Below are 17,497 nucleotides of genomic sequence, written 5' to 3'. Positions count from 1 at the left end.
AATCATTATATATAGCTAGGTTTGCTAACCATGACGTAGTAATTATGGTCCTATTCAATCCAATCCAGAAATTGTAATTCAAGTTCTTTGTGTGACCGTATACGAATTTAACTTCTTCTTTAGTCGTCAGAGACACTAAATCAGCTCTTTTTCCCAAGCAAAACGAACGAGCACTTTTCCAAGTAGTTTGTTCAGGTTTATAATTCGAACCGGGTGTGACGAATAGATAACACCAATTGCCAAAACCTTTCCATTTATCAGGACATTTTGCTTCGACGGGGACAACTGTGAACGGAAGTAAAAACACTTTTATTTTTGTGCATATGCAATGCATCTGAAGGTGACGCTCACCATGGTCGTGATGCGATTAAAATGAATGCCTCATGTTGTGCTAACCACACTGTCGTCAAAATTCTCCGGTCTTTTCGAAAGTTTGTGACCCTGGCTATCGTTCCGTTTACCGTGCGATTCAAAGACAATGCCGAACGTGTTTCAAATTTCGTAACGTGGGAACCGCAATCATTTCACTTCGAAACTAAAAGCCACGGTGTTTATTAAATCGCACATGAATCCAGGTATCAATTCAGATATTTGATATGATTATAAAGGTTATCTTCCGTTAAAAGGTTTACGGTAGAAGTAGAGAAAATTACCATTATCGCCTTGCAAACACATTTAAATGACTTATTTTTTAAAATGTTTCTTGTGTTTATTGCACAAGCCAATATATTTCTTTGTTTCTTTCTCAGAAATATCGATTAAAAGGCAGCCTAAATACTAAAATCAACACTTATTCTACTGGAGTGGGCTCCTTGATGAACAGTTTGTCTTTATTTATCACATGACGAAAAGGCGTGTGAATTATACACACAGCATGCAAATACCAAATCTTTACGAAAATATTTCATTCGTGGCCGCTATATGTATATCTTGTATGTCAGTTATAGAATAATATCAATAGAAAGAGGAGGAAAGCATGGCCGGTTTGTTTTGACGATCACATGCCCTCTTTGTGTGGCATCTGCAGCTTACTTAACAAAGGTTGCCTTTCTAAATTAAGTATTAAACCTTATAAGCCCTGCATGAACGTCACGAGGAAAGATGAGTTCTTGCAAATTTAGACTCGTTAACTCGCAAATCTAGTTTTGTGTATACTAGTTATTCACCTTGTTGATTACCAGCGCTGGGTATCTTTAATATTTTGACCCTCTGATTAATAGAGGAATTAAATTTCTTAATAATATCGAGGGGGGGGCGAGGGAGTTAATTACTTGCATCTATAACATTATATTCACTGTGCATGATCACCAGCGTGCAGTTCGTTACGGCCGATTTGTAAATGTCGAACCTTTAAAAAAAGTATACATAGTTGGTACACATCTATACAACAATTTTGCACTAGACTATATATACATTATATGAAATGTCAACATATCCTATAATGAAACTTCGAGTGCTGACTCCCTCGCTCCTCCTGATATTATAAAAATCATTGATATGGAGTATATATGTCAGTTCAAGTTACGATACGGAATTCAGTGTTTCAGGAAAGGAAAGTCATATAAAACTGTTAGCTAGAAAGCCAAAATATCGAACGCTATATTACTATATCGCACATAAAAGAGGACTGCATGATGATGCAAGAATTTCGAACAATATCGAATAGGTATCACTTACCAGTATTAATTTTGACCAGTACTAAAAAGATAAGAAAAACTGACCACGTGCCTTCTACCATTGCGGGTAAGCCGTCTCAACTGAACTATACGAACCTTGCCAACCTTCGATTAAAATTGATAAATGAATGCATACCGATTCACTATCTGAAAGCAATTAAGGTACTTGTTAGATAATTGATGCTTATTATATACAAAAGCGCAGGATATAAGCTAACGTGCAATCTGATTGGCTCTCTATATACTAGACAGATATTAGCTCATATCTGCATGTCTATAGTAGAGTAACCTAATGGCGGCAAGATTTGGGAGGTTAAGCGACGATGAAATTCAAGTTTTCCTTGATAAAATCACACGAAAGTGCACCGAAAGGGCGACAAACTTTGAAACAAAAGTATTCAACTGAAGGTTGAAAATATAAGTTTACAAAATACGGTTTTGTTTCTGTTTTTCTGTATTAAACCGTTCGAAATAACACGATTTAATTATTCAATTTTTTAAGAAAGTGTGTTCACTATATTGTTCAAATATATATATATATATATATATATATTATATATATATATTATATATATATATATATATATATATATATATATATACATGTATATGTTGTGCCGCATAGTCCTTCGTAAGACGATCTTGGAGAATTGGTAACTGAACAAAAGCTAAATATCTTCGAACGAATTTAAGAGAGTCAACATGAATAACAAATCTTGGCATTATGCACATTTCACAGGTCTAGCAATATATATGTATGAGGGCTATATATAGGTGTTCACATTGCATGTCTTATTCAATATAGAATAAGACTGTTAGGAAATTGTTAGTCGGGAGAAACACAGTTTTTTCATCGACAAGGCAACTGAACTCTATTATTTCTACACTATGCTAAGAATCGGTACTCTTTTCTACGTCACAAACCAATATGGTGGAGCAAACAATATGGTGGAGCAAAAGTTCGCACAGGAAGTGGCAAAAATCGCGACTTTGGAGAGCTATAAAAATCTTTTGAAAAAGCCAATTTTGATTCTGTTTTCAGAAATTAATCAGGAAAGTGAGCACTTTAAATTGAGCCAATAAAAAAGAGGTCGAAAATTTCGTTGCAAGAAATTTTCAAGACGGATGTCCAACGATTTCCCATAAATTTAACATATGCATGCTGTACAATTCACGTGATCGATATTTACGTATTTATATATATTTCCAGGTGACAACCTTAATGATAACGACTATATATATATATATACATATATATATATATATATATATATATATATATATATATATATATATATATATATATATATATATATATGTAATTTCAAATAACGGCTAGCCGTTTTGTGGACGTTCTTACAAAGAGATTAGACATTAGTGAAGAAATGCAGCATATTAAAAGATATAATTAAGTTGTTTCATGTATATATATAAGTAATTTTGTTCAATAGACATTCTTTCCGAAAGATTTGAGAATGTGCTGAATGTAAAAATATCATGAATATGAGAATTATGTTTTGAATCTCATTCCTATATTTCGACGCCATCTTGAAAGAACATGTAAACAAATTGCCGTCAAAATGACATACCACAATTTTTCACGTGTGAAGAATATCGTACGTCCAATCAAAAGCCGTGTATGGCATTTTTTCACACGTGAAAAACATCGTACGTCCAATCAAATTGCATGAAATTTATTTAGACAGTGAAATACGATTTTTATAAATCTCTATACACATATAATATATATATATATATATATATATATATATATATATATATATATATTATATATATATATATATATATATATATATATATATATATATATATATTAAAATATATATATATTAAAAGATATATTTAAGTTGTTTCCACCGAGGAATGCCGACGTCCGTGAGCATAAATTTTTGACACAAAACCTACTGCGATATAAAGCTAGTTTAAGCATACCTTCAATAGTTGATATTATGTTAAGGCCAACCTGCTACTATAACTATATAAGTAATCCACAGCACATTATATTTACATTCTGTGCAAATAAACTCTACATGAGCTATCTAATGTGGAAATTCTTAGCCATAATCTGCTGAGGGGATCACATACGAAGAACGCTGGTTACGAAGAGGTGCGGATATATTTGGTTCATTTATATGGTTATTATGACTATCGTTGGAAATCACGTAAGGGCCATCATAATCCACATCTGGGGTCTCATAAAGGTTCAGGGATGCGTAAGCGTTTTCTGGCTCCCGATTGTGATGTAATTGTGCATATCCGGCATCATCGATAATCGTGGGATTCGAGTCAGTTTGTCCGCCCAAGTCTTTTTTAGATATTTTTTGGCCGTCGTCTCGATGGTCCTGCTTTGAAGCCTTTCTTTTGCTGGATCTCAGTCTTTTCGTGCGCACAATTACGATTATGACAATTATCAATGCCAACAGAACGATGGGAAGGAATATGTAAAGAGCTGTTCTCACGGAAAATACGCTTGGATTCTCGAATGTAGTTTGACCTATATGAATGACGGAAACAGATATAAACTTACAATCATTGCATGCCAGGGCTGGCTTTACTACAGATTCGATGAGCTCGAGCCGGTGCATGGGATACACAAGTGAAACTTGTAATAATTTATATTATATATATAATAATTTATATTTTAAAGACTTGTGATAATTCTTGTCCCGGATTATGTTGCATGATGCCCTGTCCGCGCTCAAATTGTTTAAAAATGCTGCCATATTTCATGTTTTAGGATACATATCTGACTGTGTGGCGATGCATGGCACATAAATGACATAACGCTTATAATATATACCTTTAGTTGTACTTTCTTTAGTTGGCACAATCTTTGGAAACACTGTAATATAAATCGAAATTGCAGGAATATTGAATTATATAGAGACTATAAAAAGGGAACTTCGAAAATGTCATTTTAGGTTTCGTTTACCTTTTTGCGTTGACGACATAAACGATTCTTGGATATTGGTGTATTTTTTTGTTGACGATGTTATTCTAAGTGCTAAAAATATGACGTCGAGTTCACGTATAAGTTCAAAGAGTAGCCTGCATGATTGTTCGTTAAAACAATCACTATCAGAATTGACAATTCTTGGGAAAACTGTTTGTGCGTTCGCGAGGGAGTTAGGCTTTACTATACTATACTGATTCACTGTTGAGAATGCGGTAATTGTTAAGTATAACTGCGTTGATTGTGTGAGTGTATGCGATATACAAGTGTAAATTAAAGATGTGAGGTACGACTTGTGATAATCAGTCCACTACCGGATGATGTCGTTGCATTCAAATTTTTCTATAGAATAGTCTGAATGAAGTATTTGGTAAAACAATCGTAGAAAATCACTGTAATACTCTCGCGCTCAAATTGTTTAAAAATGCTATAGCTACCATGCATACTTCATATTTTAGGAAGTATCTGACTGCGCGTGCATGAATGCAGGCATAATGCTTATATACCTTTAGTTGTATTTTCTTTGGTTGTTTCAAACTGAAGAAGCGCTATAAAATAAGTCAAAATTGCGTATTAATCGATTAATATATACGAATTAGAGACCAAGATCGTAGCTTCGAAAAGGTCATTTTGGGTTTAGATTACCTTTGAGTTTCTGCAATGACGGAAAAGGATTATTGATGCGTTTTGATTTCTCACATATCCACGCTCGCTTTTTATCGCATTCCTGATTCCTCCAAAACATTGACCCTTCTTCTATTTCAACGCAGTGCTGGTCTTTTAAATCATTTGGTTCTTTTTTAGACCATTTTACGATGGTACGTTTATCCCCATTGCTCCAAACCCATGCTCTGTCGCTCGATAATTTCGTTCTGTTGATTTTATTCAGTCCAATCCAAATATCTTTATTGATATACCACGTATGATCATACAAAAAGCGAATCTCGGCTTCAGTTGTCAGAGAAACTAAATCTGCACCTTTCATTAAGCAATGCGAACGAGCGTCTTCCCAATTTTTTCTTTCCTGCCGCACGAACAAATAACACGAATTGCCAAAGCTTTTCCATCTTACAGCACAGGTCTGCTCTATGGTAACGACTGTTGATGCATGGAGAGAAAACGTTTTGTGTTAAAAGTGATTAAACGTTAAACGTGCATGATTTTCTCATTCACGCGTACGCCAGCTGACTGCTCAGTTTTCTTTCTGTTATCCATATGCATATGAATTGCATCTTACTCTTATTTTCTGTCAAAATTTGTAGCAGTTTTCGATTTGTGAGAGCAAGAGGAGGGAGGATTGAGCGAATTCTATAATGATTTCATCTACTATATCAGCTACTATATATAGTCTATATGAAACGAGTTGCTGAAATAAGCAATCGTGCGAATTATAATTCACCATGCACAATCACAACAATGAAAATTAAATGAAATTAATCGATCTTTTTTATCAATTAAACCAAATGTTGTTTTCAGCATAATATATTTGGACCTTCATTTCAGAAAAATTTAGGGCCAGGGAAACATCAACCTTTAGAGAATTTTTTTCTGTTTGTGCAGGCATGTAACTTCAACTACGGTATTCCACTTTCTCGGACAAAAATTAAGATAGCGTAAACCGACCATATTACTTGTACCATTGTATATCCTCGGGAACAGGCGATGAATTAGAGCGGGGTCGTCGATCAAAAATCTAATTCTCTCTCTCAAGGACGGTAAAATGAACCCAAACAACCTGAGTACACTAATAATAATATAATACCTATACTTGTAAGTTGATTGGCATAAACTTCAATTCCAGTCAAGGACGCTCTTAAAATCCATTTTCCCCCGCGCCCCAAAAAAAGCTATCTAATTTCCTTTTAAGTGCATGGACGTTAGAGTATGAGGACTTTGTAATTATCTGGTTCAAAAGGCCGGAAAATAACACTACAACTACATACATAACATACATAATCTACAATAACATATATACACAATCGTTAACTGAATCAAACACGGTTAATAATATATATTTTTATGAAATTGAAAAATGACTTGAAGGAATTTAAAGGCGTTGAGAAACTATACTTCGTCGTCCGTAATCATAACTCCTCTCGTGGGTTTGATCTCAGAAAATCATATAAGAGCAGTCGTATTCATGCACACTTATGTTATTATACAAAGATCCATCTATTACATAATCAATTGCATAACTACCACCCTATGTACCGCATAGATCTCATACAATCATTGGGCGCAATATTGGTGCTATAACAACACGTATAACTACGAAATATGTTGAAATGGTGCCAAAATGTGGGCGACGGGAAATGTAATGTGTGAAATATTTTTTCCCAAGCATGATTTACACTTCTGTAATTCGCTGTGTAAACAGAAAGTTTTGGTTTTCCGTGTTTTTACATTAGCGGTTTGTCTATTCATGGGTTTACTTTTAGAGCACTTTTTTTGTTGGCGCAGGCACGCAACTTCGGCATTCCCAACTTACCTCCTCGGACAAAAATTACGATAGAGAAAACCGACAATATTACCAACCATTGTATATGCTCGTACACACAGCGCTATAAATGAATGCGATGAATTAGAGCGGGGTCGTGGATCGAGAATTAAAACTTCTCTCTCGATAAGTTTCAGTGAATGAACACGTATTATATAAACACGAAGAACCTTAGTATACTAATAATATACACCTATATTTGTAAGTTGATTGGCATATAGTTCAAGTCAAGGACGCTCTTAAAATTCATTTTCCTCCGCGCCCAAGAAAAAGCTGGAAGGCCGGAAAATAACACCACAACTTAAAAGGCCGGAAAAAAACACTACAACTAGTTTTTCCTAGTTTTACCGAAAATATACATGCATGATCGTTAACTGATTCAAACACGGTTAATCATATATTTTCATCAAATTGAACTATGACTTGAAGGGAATTTAAAAGCGTTGAGAAACTACTTTGTCCGACATCAACTCCTGCACGCATGCGCAACCGGACGTCCTAAAGCTCTCGTGGCCGTGGGTTTGATATCAGATGATCATATAAGAGTCGTTGTAATCATGCGTTACAAATCTATTTGAATACCACCACCCTATATTCTATGCCAGAGCGATATATATTATGTATATATATATATATATATATATATTATTATATATTATATAAATATATTTATAATATATATATAATATATATATTTATTTATATATATAGAATTTAGAAAGTATTAAAAAGTATTTAGTATGTAGCATTAATGTTCCAAGTCACGATTCCTAACGAGCCGGTTTTATGCGCAAAACAATACATGTGCACACACGCGTTTTTTGTGGGAAAAGGGGTTTGGGGGAAACACTTCTATAAGATGTAATTCTATATGGTCAATCTTTCACCCCAAAGTCTCGTTCTTAAATGGCCTTTAAATCCTTGTTCCAGTTTGTAACGGTTTTTTGTATTTCAAAATTGAAATGACGTGATCGACCAATCAGAATCATTTTTTATTTCGATTATCCCAGAACCTTCGTTTTCTCGCCAGAGGAATCGCGGGCTCGGGGAACGAGATTGGTTTTTACTGTATAAAGAAAAGCGCTGTATAGTTTCCCCCAAGCCCATATTTAAACATGGCGCAAATAAATGACCCATTTTTTTTCAAAAGAGGGAGTTGTATTCTAAATTTAATACAAAATCTGGTCATCTCTCAAATTTGACAAAATCCTTGTGATTAAAATATATTTGTCTTGTGAAGTATTACATGAAGTTATGACACTGTTGATATCACACTAGCTTCAATTTAAGTAAAATTTCGCATGCATGTACATGTTGATAATATGCACATTTATTTATATTTTGATGTTCTGTTTCTCTACCTCAAAATTCCAATTCATTTTCTCCCAAATTGGCAAAGTATGAATCGACTTTCTCTGTGGTGACAGCGCGTAATGTGCTGGGATTCCACTTTGGCTGTTGATCTTTGTCAATTAGGACTAAAGAAAAATAAGAGAACGGCTTTAAAATTACTTTGAGTTTACGGCACAGAACCTCGGCAACCAATAGTCTAATGTTTCTGATGTTTCTAAGATCACAATATCTTGCTGGAAAATTCTTCAAAAAATGGTATTCGGCCAGCACTAGTAACATGCATAACTGGCATCGTTCGTATTTAAGTGGTAGAAGTCAAGCTACCAAATTTGGAAATGTCTTACCGGCGCGAATACCTTCATAGAAATCCTTGTCATTCTAAAAAGAAAACATATAGGTAATAAAGTAAAAATGTGAAGGGAAAACACCAATGTCTTTACTTCTGAATACGAAACGCAAATAGATTTAAAGCTGAAAATTAAATCAAGGCATTACATGACTCCCAGAAGAACCTGGTTTCCGCAAACACTTCTGTATAGTCATATTTGAACGGCACGTGTTTATTCATGCTTTGTAATTATCACTCACCATAAATCGCTGAGAAAGGCGATATTCCATTATCAAACATTCAAATAGAGTTCGTAATTTTGCTCCCTCTCTAACATGTTTTAAGGTTACTTTCAATGATGTCGGCGACTGGAATTGAAACAAATTGCAATACACAATATAAAGAATGCATTAACAGGCAGAATATCTCATGATTTGATATGAAAATTTCACAATTTCACATCGATACTTTAGGCATGTAAGTGCACTTCACATTTACTACGTACTGTAATTCATATTTTAGAGGAAACGGTTCGTTTAAGTCATCAAAATATACCAAAATACATAATATTATAAACCACCATTGAAGTTTTCCCTTTTTAAAGGTATCGGTCTCTAACAATATACTAATTATAAGATTATATAATACACAAAAATGCATATTAATAACTCACCATACTGTTAATTGTCTGAAACGGAAAACAAATTCATTTAAAAGCAGGCAGAAACTCACAGTGGATGAAAGTGAAATGGAATCCAGAGAAGTTTTGAGAGTTGGTGGTCAAAACAACGATTTTCTTGTATGTCGAATTTGATAAAACACAGCAAAACAATTTGTGCTGTTTGTCAACTTATTACGCACATCTATTTTAGACATTGCCCAATCCGTTCCTTCCTTTTCTAATTCATACAAAATGTCCTCCATAGATTCCTTAGCAAAACATCTAAAAGAAATAAGAACATCGGTTAGCACAAAAATTAATAAGCTTTTAGCTGCATGAGGGTCGATAGACATTGACAGAGAAAAAAACGACGTATAGCAATGGTGAAACACAATATGTTACTTCCACTATAATTAGGACATGCACAATGGTTTGCATATGACGTCATAATCAGCCATTCGGCGCCATCTTGCATGGTTGATTCCAAAAAGTTTACTTCTGCTTTTCAAGAGAACAAACTGCGTTGATTTACTTTTTCCTTGTTTATTTTGTAACTGCTTATCATCTCTGTCGTATTATTGGGTGGGTATTAAAACACGGCAACGATGAAAAAATATTTGTGCACATGTTTTGAAAAACCATGCAACCTAAATGGCGGCAATAGACCTTCTCGGTATTTAAAACAAACGTCAAAACATTTTGACATCACAACGTTAAAAATTAGAACCACTTTAAATGAAATGGATTTCAAGTCGAAATGCATCTTTGCACATAGCTTGTGATAGTAAAACTTGAAGCCAATCTCATTTAAGGTGGTTCCAAATTTAAACCGATAATTTGTGACGTAGTTATCGAAAAGGTCTATTGCAAACCACCTATTGTACTTGGTGCATGCATGATACTGGAAGGATCGTATGTACCGCGTTACTTTAACGATAGCACGTAAATCATTCAAAAATTCAAATGAAATTGTCAGCTTCGTGACAATACTCGAACAACGCGAAAGAACATGTGTTTGAAACCTGTTAATGATTTCCAAATATGGAGATAATGAGAAATCTGTTGTTATCTTTGACACACTCTGAAAAAAACAACACATGAAAACAATGTGTATCAGTTGCAGATGTTGCCCCAAATTTTAGGGTTGCACCAGCCCGCGAAGTTTTTATCTTTTAAGTTCTGAAAGTTAGGTTTTGACGTCGCGGACGGAGGGTTTCACTTCATCAGTATACTTGCCTCTTTGTGATATTTTTCGATCATTTCAAGGATCGTTTTCAGTGTCGGTCTTTCCATGGCTAGCATGCTCTCCTCCAACTCGGAAATCTGGAATAAACCGTGTTAATGAATAAACAGCAACCTTAGCCGTCCAATCGTGAAAGAAATTTTCGATTGCATGTGCAACTAAGTGCACTGAATCCAGTGGTGGATTTACAGTATAACCTATAAACCATAGTCACCGGTGGTGCAATTGTAGTCTTACTGAACTGAAACATGATGGTGGCATTAAAATATGCACATTTATATGAGGCAGCAAGTGAAAATTATGCCGGCTATCCCATGCACAACTTTCTCCCGCCCCGGAAAAAAGTTGCTGGATCCACCGCTGACTGTAATTCTCAACAAAATGCAGTGACAACGAGTGATACAGTACCAAATGACAGAAAGAGAAACGCATGCGCAGGGTGGATATATATGCTAGAGGATTCAATCATCACAGACCTTGTCTGATGAGACGTAATGCGTTGCAACACCAGCATGGTGAACGTCGTAACCTCTCAAACGCTCTCCTGCAATGATTTTCGTTAAAAAAACGATGGATTATTCCGATACGCGTATTATCCACATAAGGCGTCTATTGCTATCTCCTCGCGGTAGAAACTTGACTAATCTGCTTTTACATGAAACCATTTTGGGACAAGAACGAAGGTCAAAGTAAGTTCACAGAAGGTCAAAGAAGACCAAAATATTGTTGCTATCTAAAGAATATTTATTAAATTATGGTCAGTATACTGCATACCCTACCAGTTAATGCCAAGAATGTACCAAGTTCGCCTTGGAGCTTTGGTAAGAAAAAACTACCTCCGACATCTGGGAAGAAGCCTTAATTCAAAACGGTTAAAAAAGCGAATTGTTATATGCATCAGACTCGTCTTTTAGTAGACGACTCCTAAACGGAGGAACAGAACGAAAGAAGAAACGGAGAAACGAAAGAAAAATACATGTGATTGGTTTTAAAAACACGCTCGCCATAAATAGGTATAGACTACAATGTTTTTTTTCCATAATTAAATCCAGTAACCTTTCCATTAAGGTAATACTATTAACCAATTATTTTTTCTTTCTAATACCCGGTAACTACTTTTCACTCCCTACCTATGGCAGTTTCAGGCATTGCAAACAACGTTCTTTCTGTGCCAACCCTAAAATGACCATGGACTGAGAGGCCAACACCCTAAAAAGTAACATATTTAAGACATTTTAGACAATTTTTTTGTTGTTGCGTGTTTTGAAATGATATCTTACCCCTCCCATAGTAATTCCATCAATGAGAGCAACGTAAGGAGTCTTTAAAGTGCCTGCAAAAAAATAACGTTAATTCAATGGTGTTGAACACACTCTGTTCTTGGCACCCATCGGAGAAAGTACTTGTCAATGAGAAGTGCTTATAAGAGTTACACAAAAATATAAATTTCGCTACCGTCCTACATAAAATACATATAGGGGCGTTGAGTTAAACAATCAGTCTGATTATTTTCGCATATTGTTGCCTGCATGAATATATTTAATTGGTAAAAGTTTCGCATTACAGTTTATTTTGGTCATTCGGAAATCCTGTATTGCATATTGTCGTGACAGGGTAATGAAGGTCGACATAATGTTGTGGCGAGGAATAGCTCACCAATAGCATTGTTAAGTTGGTACTCTTCTTTAAAGAAATCGCGTCGCAATGTTCCACCAGTTCCAGAAATGCCCTCTTCAGCAACAGCTGTTAAAATAAGAAATGAGATAAAATAATATATATATACTTATAAAGGCTGGTTTTCGCATTTCGAATGTATTTCGTCGTAACTCCCATTGGGTTATTGCAAACCTTGTAAGCAATTAAATCGACATTATATTTATAGCCCGGAATGCTATGCGCCTGTGCACATCCTGTAGTATTAAGTACAGCGTAATACTACAGGATGTGCACAGGCTAGGAATGCTACGAACCTGGAAATTATTGACATTCATAAAAAAAATAAGGAACATTGATCATGCACGGACCGGTTTTCTTTTAAATTTCCACAGACGCTAAAGTCAAGAGGTAATGACCATTAAAGTACAATTTCTCTGGCATACTGTACCTCTGACGTCTCCCCAGCGCAGAAAGCCTTATCACCGGCACCTTTTATGACAATTGCTCCAATATTTTCATCTCTCTCCCAATCCTATTTGAAAATAAATACCCGCTGATTTTTTTCAACAGATCTGTCATCCGCGCGTAAAACAAAGCGGCAGGATGAAAGAGCGATTTTGTCTGGTCATTGTCTTTCAACTGTCGCCAATTTTCATGTTTATGCAGGAAGCCAATATAATACATAATATATAAAATCTTAAATAAGCGTTGTTAAAAATTTCGTTTGATTTCTTGAAGTGGTAAAACCTTAACATAGTGCCTGTGTAACACTGTCTAGAATTACATTTAAACCTGGCCTTTCATTCTATGTTATTGTCCACTTTTGTGCCCTTTTCCCAGCATAATGAAGATGAAAAGAGGCCAATATTATGTGTTTGATATAGCATGCCAAAAGTAGAAAACAAACATTTGAGAAACTTGTAGATAGAGCTTTAAATGAAAGTATTAACTACATATAAGAACTTGTACCATAAGCAATGAGAGGTAATAGGGATAATGACCAAAAATGCTCTTTCAATATCAGTGTTGAATAGTACGTGAGTGGAATAGGTTGAATAGAAGTGCCAAATCAGTGTCTGACTATTTCTGACAAATATGACATTGATCATCTCAAGCAAAAGGATTTAAAGTACCATCAATGCAGGGTGTATCTTGCGAACCATTCCCAAATCTAATGAGTTCAGTGCCTTTGGGCGATTGAGTGTAATCAAGCCAACACTTCCTTTTACTTCCAGTAGGACATCCTATTTTATGACAAAAAATTCAGAAAATATAAATTAATGTTAGGCTCTTTTACAAGTTAAGGATCATGGCAAAATGGTCCCTTCATGTGCAAATGAATAAATGATATTTTGCTAAATATTTTGGACTTCTACTATCAGTTTTGACAGTACAGTGCTATCATTCACTTACTTCAGAACTATTTGAGAGCATCCTCTATACGAAGAATACAACAAAACCAATCAATAAAATTTATATATATGTATATATACAATTTGATTTTTTTTCGTATAGCTATATTATATAATGCTTCATTGCAAGTGGTTCACTGTAACTGACCATGCCAAATATCATGGAATTAAGAATTATTCTACAGCTAAGAAAGGAAGGTGATACATGTACATATTAGGTCTTTGTACGAACAAGCCATAATTGCACCTGGCACGAACACTGCAGTGATTTGCAAAGATTATGTTTATAGTGCTAAATAATGCCAAATTCAAATTAATGTGATTTTATTATCCCTCTTCCAAGGAGTGACCTGCATGTAATGATGCACCATTGGACTGAAGTATTATGACTTCATTCTCTATAGCTTTTGAACATATGAAATAATGGGGTAGGGGGGGTCAAGTCATACACCTGGAGTGATAGATTGTTGAATATAAATGCATTTTATTGTATATAAATAAACACATGCTTGTTGAGGCTCATAAGGAGAAATGTGTGAGGGGCACATTTGAAAGACCACCTTGTTTTGCGAGGTTTTCCCTAATTCGAACTCATAATCAGGATGTTGAATCAGCACATGAGGTCAACAATAGAAAAACTCGTAAAAGATCGTGGTGGAAATCTTGAAAATGTATAGCGTGAAAAACTTACAATGTGGTTGGTGATCATATTAACTCTTCGGCCAGCGGCATTCCTGCTCGACATAAGAACTCTGTTCCACCTTACAACACATGCAGTATAAAATATCGTCATCATTTCGATCAAACGCGTATCTCTTCCTAGAGCCTCTCCGGTAACTCCAAAATCTTAATACAGGGTAACAAAGGCATTTAAAAGTAGTACTTACATGACTAGGACAAAGATTGTAAATAGATTTTTCCTCTGGAGCGTGCAGGTTCAAAGTACAATATTTAGTACTGTATCAAAATCTTATTTATAGTCTATATAGTCTAGAGACTATAGAATTTAAAACTGGAATAACCAGTTCGCTACATTTTACTTTTGGGGGAGGGGTGAGTGAACTATAGATACTCTGATTCATAGATTTACATCGTTTATCGTCTAATCAAATGCGGTATACGGTGGATATAACCTGATATAATGCGGTGCATATGATTGTTCGTAGTTTACGCGCAATAAATTTTGAAGTCTGAGTTATAGCTTTTCTAGAAAATCGATTAATTCGTTCATTCATTACCTGATATTTGTTGCAAATTGTCAATACAAGCCGACACTAGGTCGAGCCGTGGACGGAAAAATCCGAACGTTTCCGTAGCTCGCCCGACTAGAATGAATCACTAGAATCATCACAAAAAAAAATTACAAAAATGGCAAGTCCAAGGACACGTCGAGTTTTGAAAGAAATTAAACCAAAAGAGGATAACAACGTAAGAAATGACTTTCAAGGATCCCGGTCTGGATGAAAATAACATAATGATGTTGAAATTTTTGTTTTTAGACGTGTTTCGAATGTGGGGGACACAATCCACAATGGGTCAGTGTCACCTATGGCATTTGGATTTGCCTCGAATGTTCAGGGAAACATCGTGGTTTAGGGGTTCACATAAGGTTTGTATTTATTTTTTTTAAAATATAGTTTGGTTACTTTTTTTTCACCGTTTGCCTGTGCTTTGATAAAAATGTATGTATATTTATATTCAATATGTATATGAATATACCGGTATTCAAATATTTTTATTAATAATGTGACTATAAGAGACCAAATATGTATTTGTAAAGTTTACCGTAACTTTTATGTAATATATTATACTCACTGTGACTTTTTGGGTTGCTGGCTACTGTGTAGGTAAATTTACCAAGAGTAGCTTTAAATCAGCTTATCTTAAGCAACAACTTTATTTGTTTTTAATAAAAATGTTATAACACACATAGGCAATTCTTTGTAGATGACAAGGTTAAATAGGGTCAGTAGGTTACTATCCCTAGTAAAAATTCACTCAGAAGATGATGCCAGCCACAAAAAAATGCCCATTTTTACAACCTTATTTCATAATGATAAAGTTCCTATTGTTTATTCATTAAAAATACTCAGGTCCAGTCAGTGGTCACTGTATTAAATTACAAATCTTTTCCCATGTTGATAACTTGGATTTCAAGATTTTATATATTTTTACATGGGCCTGTTTTCATAGTCTGTTGTCAGATAACAGTCCAGATCTATCAGTTAAGAGCTGCATTTGTTGTGTGTAATTTTTAAAACTGCCTACTGTTTCCCAAATATACTTCATACAGTAATGTATGGTGAATATTTCTTTGAAATAGTTTTGTGCGTTCTGTGACAATGGACAAGTGGAAGGATGTAGAATTGGAAAAGATGAAGGTTGGTACTTACTGCTGCTTAGAGGTTCTTTGTGCTGAATTGCGATTCTAGCAAATATATTTTTTTACTTCTGTTAACGTTATAAAAATTACAGGTTGGAGGAAATCGAAAAGCTAAAATCTTTTTCAAATCTCAAAAAGACTTTAAGCAAACTTGGTCAATACAAGAAAAATATAATTCAAGAGCAGCAGCTCTTTATAAAGACAAGGTGAAAAGTTAAAAAGTTTTATATTTTATTTATTGTAATCTGAAGGTTATTTATCTGAAATTTACTACTTGTTTTGATTTGCACTATGTATGTGAAGATATGTGCTCTTGCTGAAGGAAGAGCATGGTCAGAGGAGTCATCTTCTGCACGTGATTGGACACCACCAGTAGCAAATAATTTTACAAATAATTTATCACCTGGAAATTCTGAAAAGTCTAAAATGTCTAGTACTTCATATAAGGCTGGTGGATCAGATATGGAATTGATGTATGGCTTATCAAAGTAAGTCCATGCTCTCTGCCATTCAAGATGTGCAATTATTGTGTGCTATATGCTTTCCTTTATTTCACGCATGTGTACACAATTATTTCATCTGTTTCCTCTCTGAAAAGTTAGCCACAGTGCCAAGCTGGATGAGAATTTTTTTGGTGTGGAAACTAGAAATTTTACATGCAGATAATCATCAACCTGTCACAATGTTCATTAGCTAGAACAAGCTGCAACATCCTTTAACACTGTTGTTACAGCCAGTAACTGGTGTGAAACAACTACTCATTTTATTGATCAATGGGTGCCTTTTTCTGTTACAGGGCTGAAATTGATTCACAAAAGAATCAGTTTTTTGAAAAGAGAAGACAGGAAAATGCTTCCAGGCCAGAGTCAGTAATTAAAATACTTAGTATTGTTATTATTTAAGTAGTATGGTTTATAGTGTAATTACCAATAAATATGCACAAGTGAGAGTTTCCAGTTTTTTTATCACCCAGCCACAAGTGATATCATGTTCATCAGTAATTCCACAAAAAATATAAAATGGTTTGTTAACTAACGTGGCATGCAATTTGTTGAAACCGGCGCGAATTGTAATCAAATATATCAATGTTTTTGAACCGATTGATAGTACTGAAAAGAAAATTAAGGATCTTGAAAATTTTTAAAGAGTATTCCAGTGATTATCATGCACATATATTAAAATACATGAGGGTTGCATGAAAATTATTTGGGGTCAACAATGAAATCAAGCTTTAATATTCGAGTGGAAATATCGTTCGTGAATCTTTATCGAGGCGATTGAGATCTTCCAATCAATAAGTTCGAGTGTGAGTGA

The 17,497-nt window shown here is 34.8% G+C and overlaps 3 protein-coding genes across 3 annotated transcripts; 1 reads left to right on the top strand and 2 right to left on the bottom strand.

Annotated features, from left to right (window-relative positions):
* Positions 1-3,607: 3,607 nt before the first annotated feature.
* LOC114544771 lies at positions 3,608-5,767 on the bottom strand (the record flags this gene model as incomplete). Its single annotated transcript, XM_028563301.1, has 5 exons — positions 3,608-4,191; positions 4,498-4,539; positions 4,630-4,701; positions 5,157-5,198; positions 5,296-5,767. Coding segments are annotated over 5 exons (1,068 nt in total), but the record flags the coding sequence as incomplete, so codon positions are not given.
* Positions 5,768-8,339: 2,572 nt separating this feature from the next.
* On the bottom strand, positions 8,340-14,759 carry LOC114544773 (3-hydroxyisobutyryl-CoA hydrolase, mitochondrial-like). Its single transcript, XM_028563302.1, is given in 18 exon segments — positions 8,340-8,625; positions 8,845-8,878; positions 9,089-9,196; positions 9,502-9,516; positions 9,690-9,771; positions 10,512-10,570; positions 10,726-10,812; positions 11,209-11,276; positions 11,512-11,589; positions 11,863-11,941; positions 12,013-12,065; positions 12,389-12,475; positions 12,837-12,851; positions 12,854-12,920; positions 13,522-13,632; positions 13,802-13,825; positions 14,492-14,561; positions 14,688-14,759. Coding segments are annotated over 18 exon segments (1,155 nt in total). The 5' UTR covers positions 14,690-14,759; the 3' UTR covers positions 8,340-8,509.
* Positions 14,760-15,051: 292 nt separating this feature from the next.
* On the top strand, positions 15,052-17,052 carry LOC114544774 (ADP-ribosylation factor GTPase-activating protein 1-like; the record flags this gene model as incomplete). Its single annotated transcript, XM_028563303.1, has 6 exons — positions 15,052-15,228; positions 15,300-15,409; positions 16,124-16,181; positions 16,276-16,389; positions 16,487-16,671; positions 16,980-17,052. Coding segments are annotated over exons 1-6 (600 nt in total), but the record flags the coding sequence as incomplete, so codon positions are not given.
* Between the last annotated feature and the right edge of the window lie 445 nt (positions 17,053-17,497).

This window comes from Dendronephthya gigantea, unplaced genomic scaffold (genome assembly GCF_004324835.1).
Source record: "Dendronephthya gigantea isolate DGI-Jeju-01 unplaced genomic scaffold, DenGig_1.0 000935F, whole genome shotgun sequence".
Lineage (NCBI taxonomy): Eukaryota > Metazoa > Cnidaria > Anthozoa > Malacalcyonacea > Nephtheidae > Dendronephthya > Dendronephthya gigantea.
Note: the sequence above shows the minus strand (reverse complement) of the source record. Positions and strands in the feature narration are given on the sequence as shown.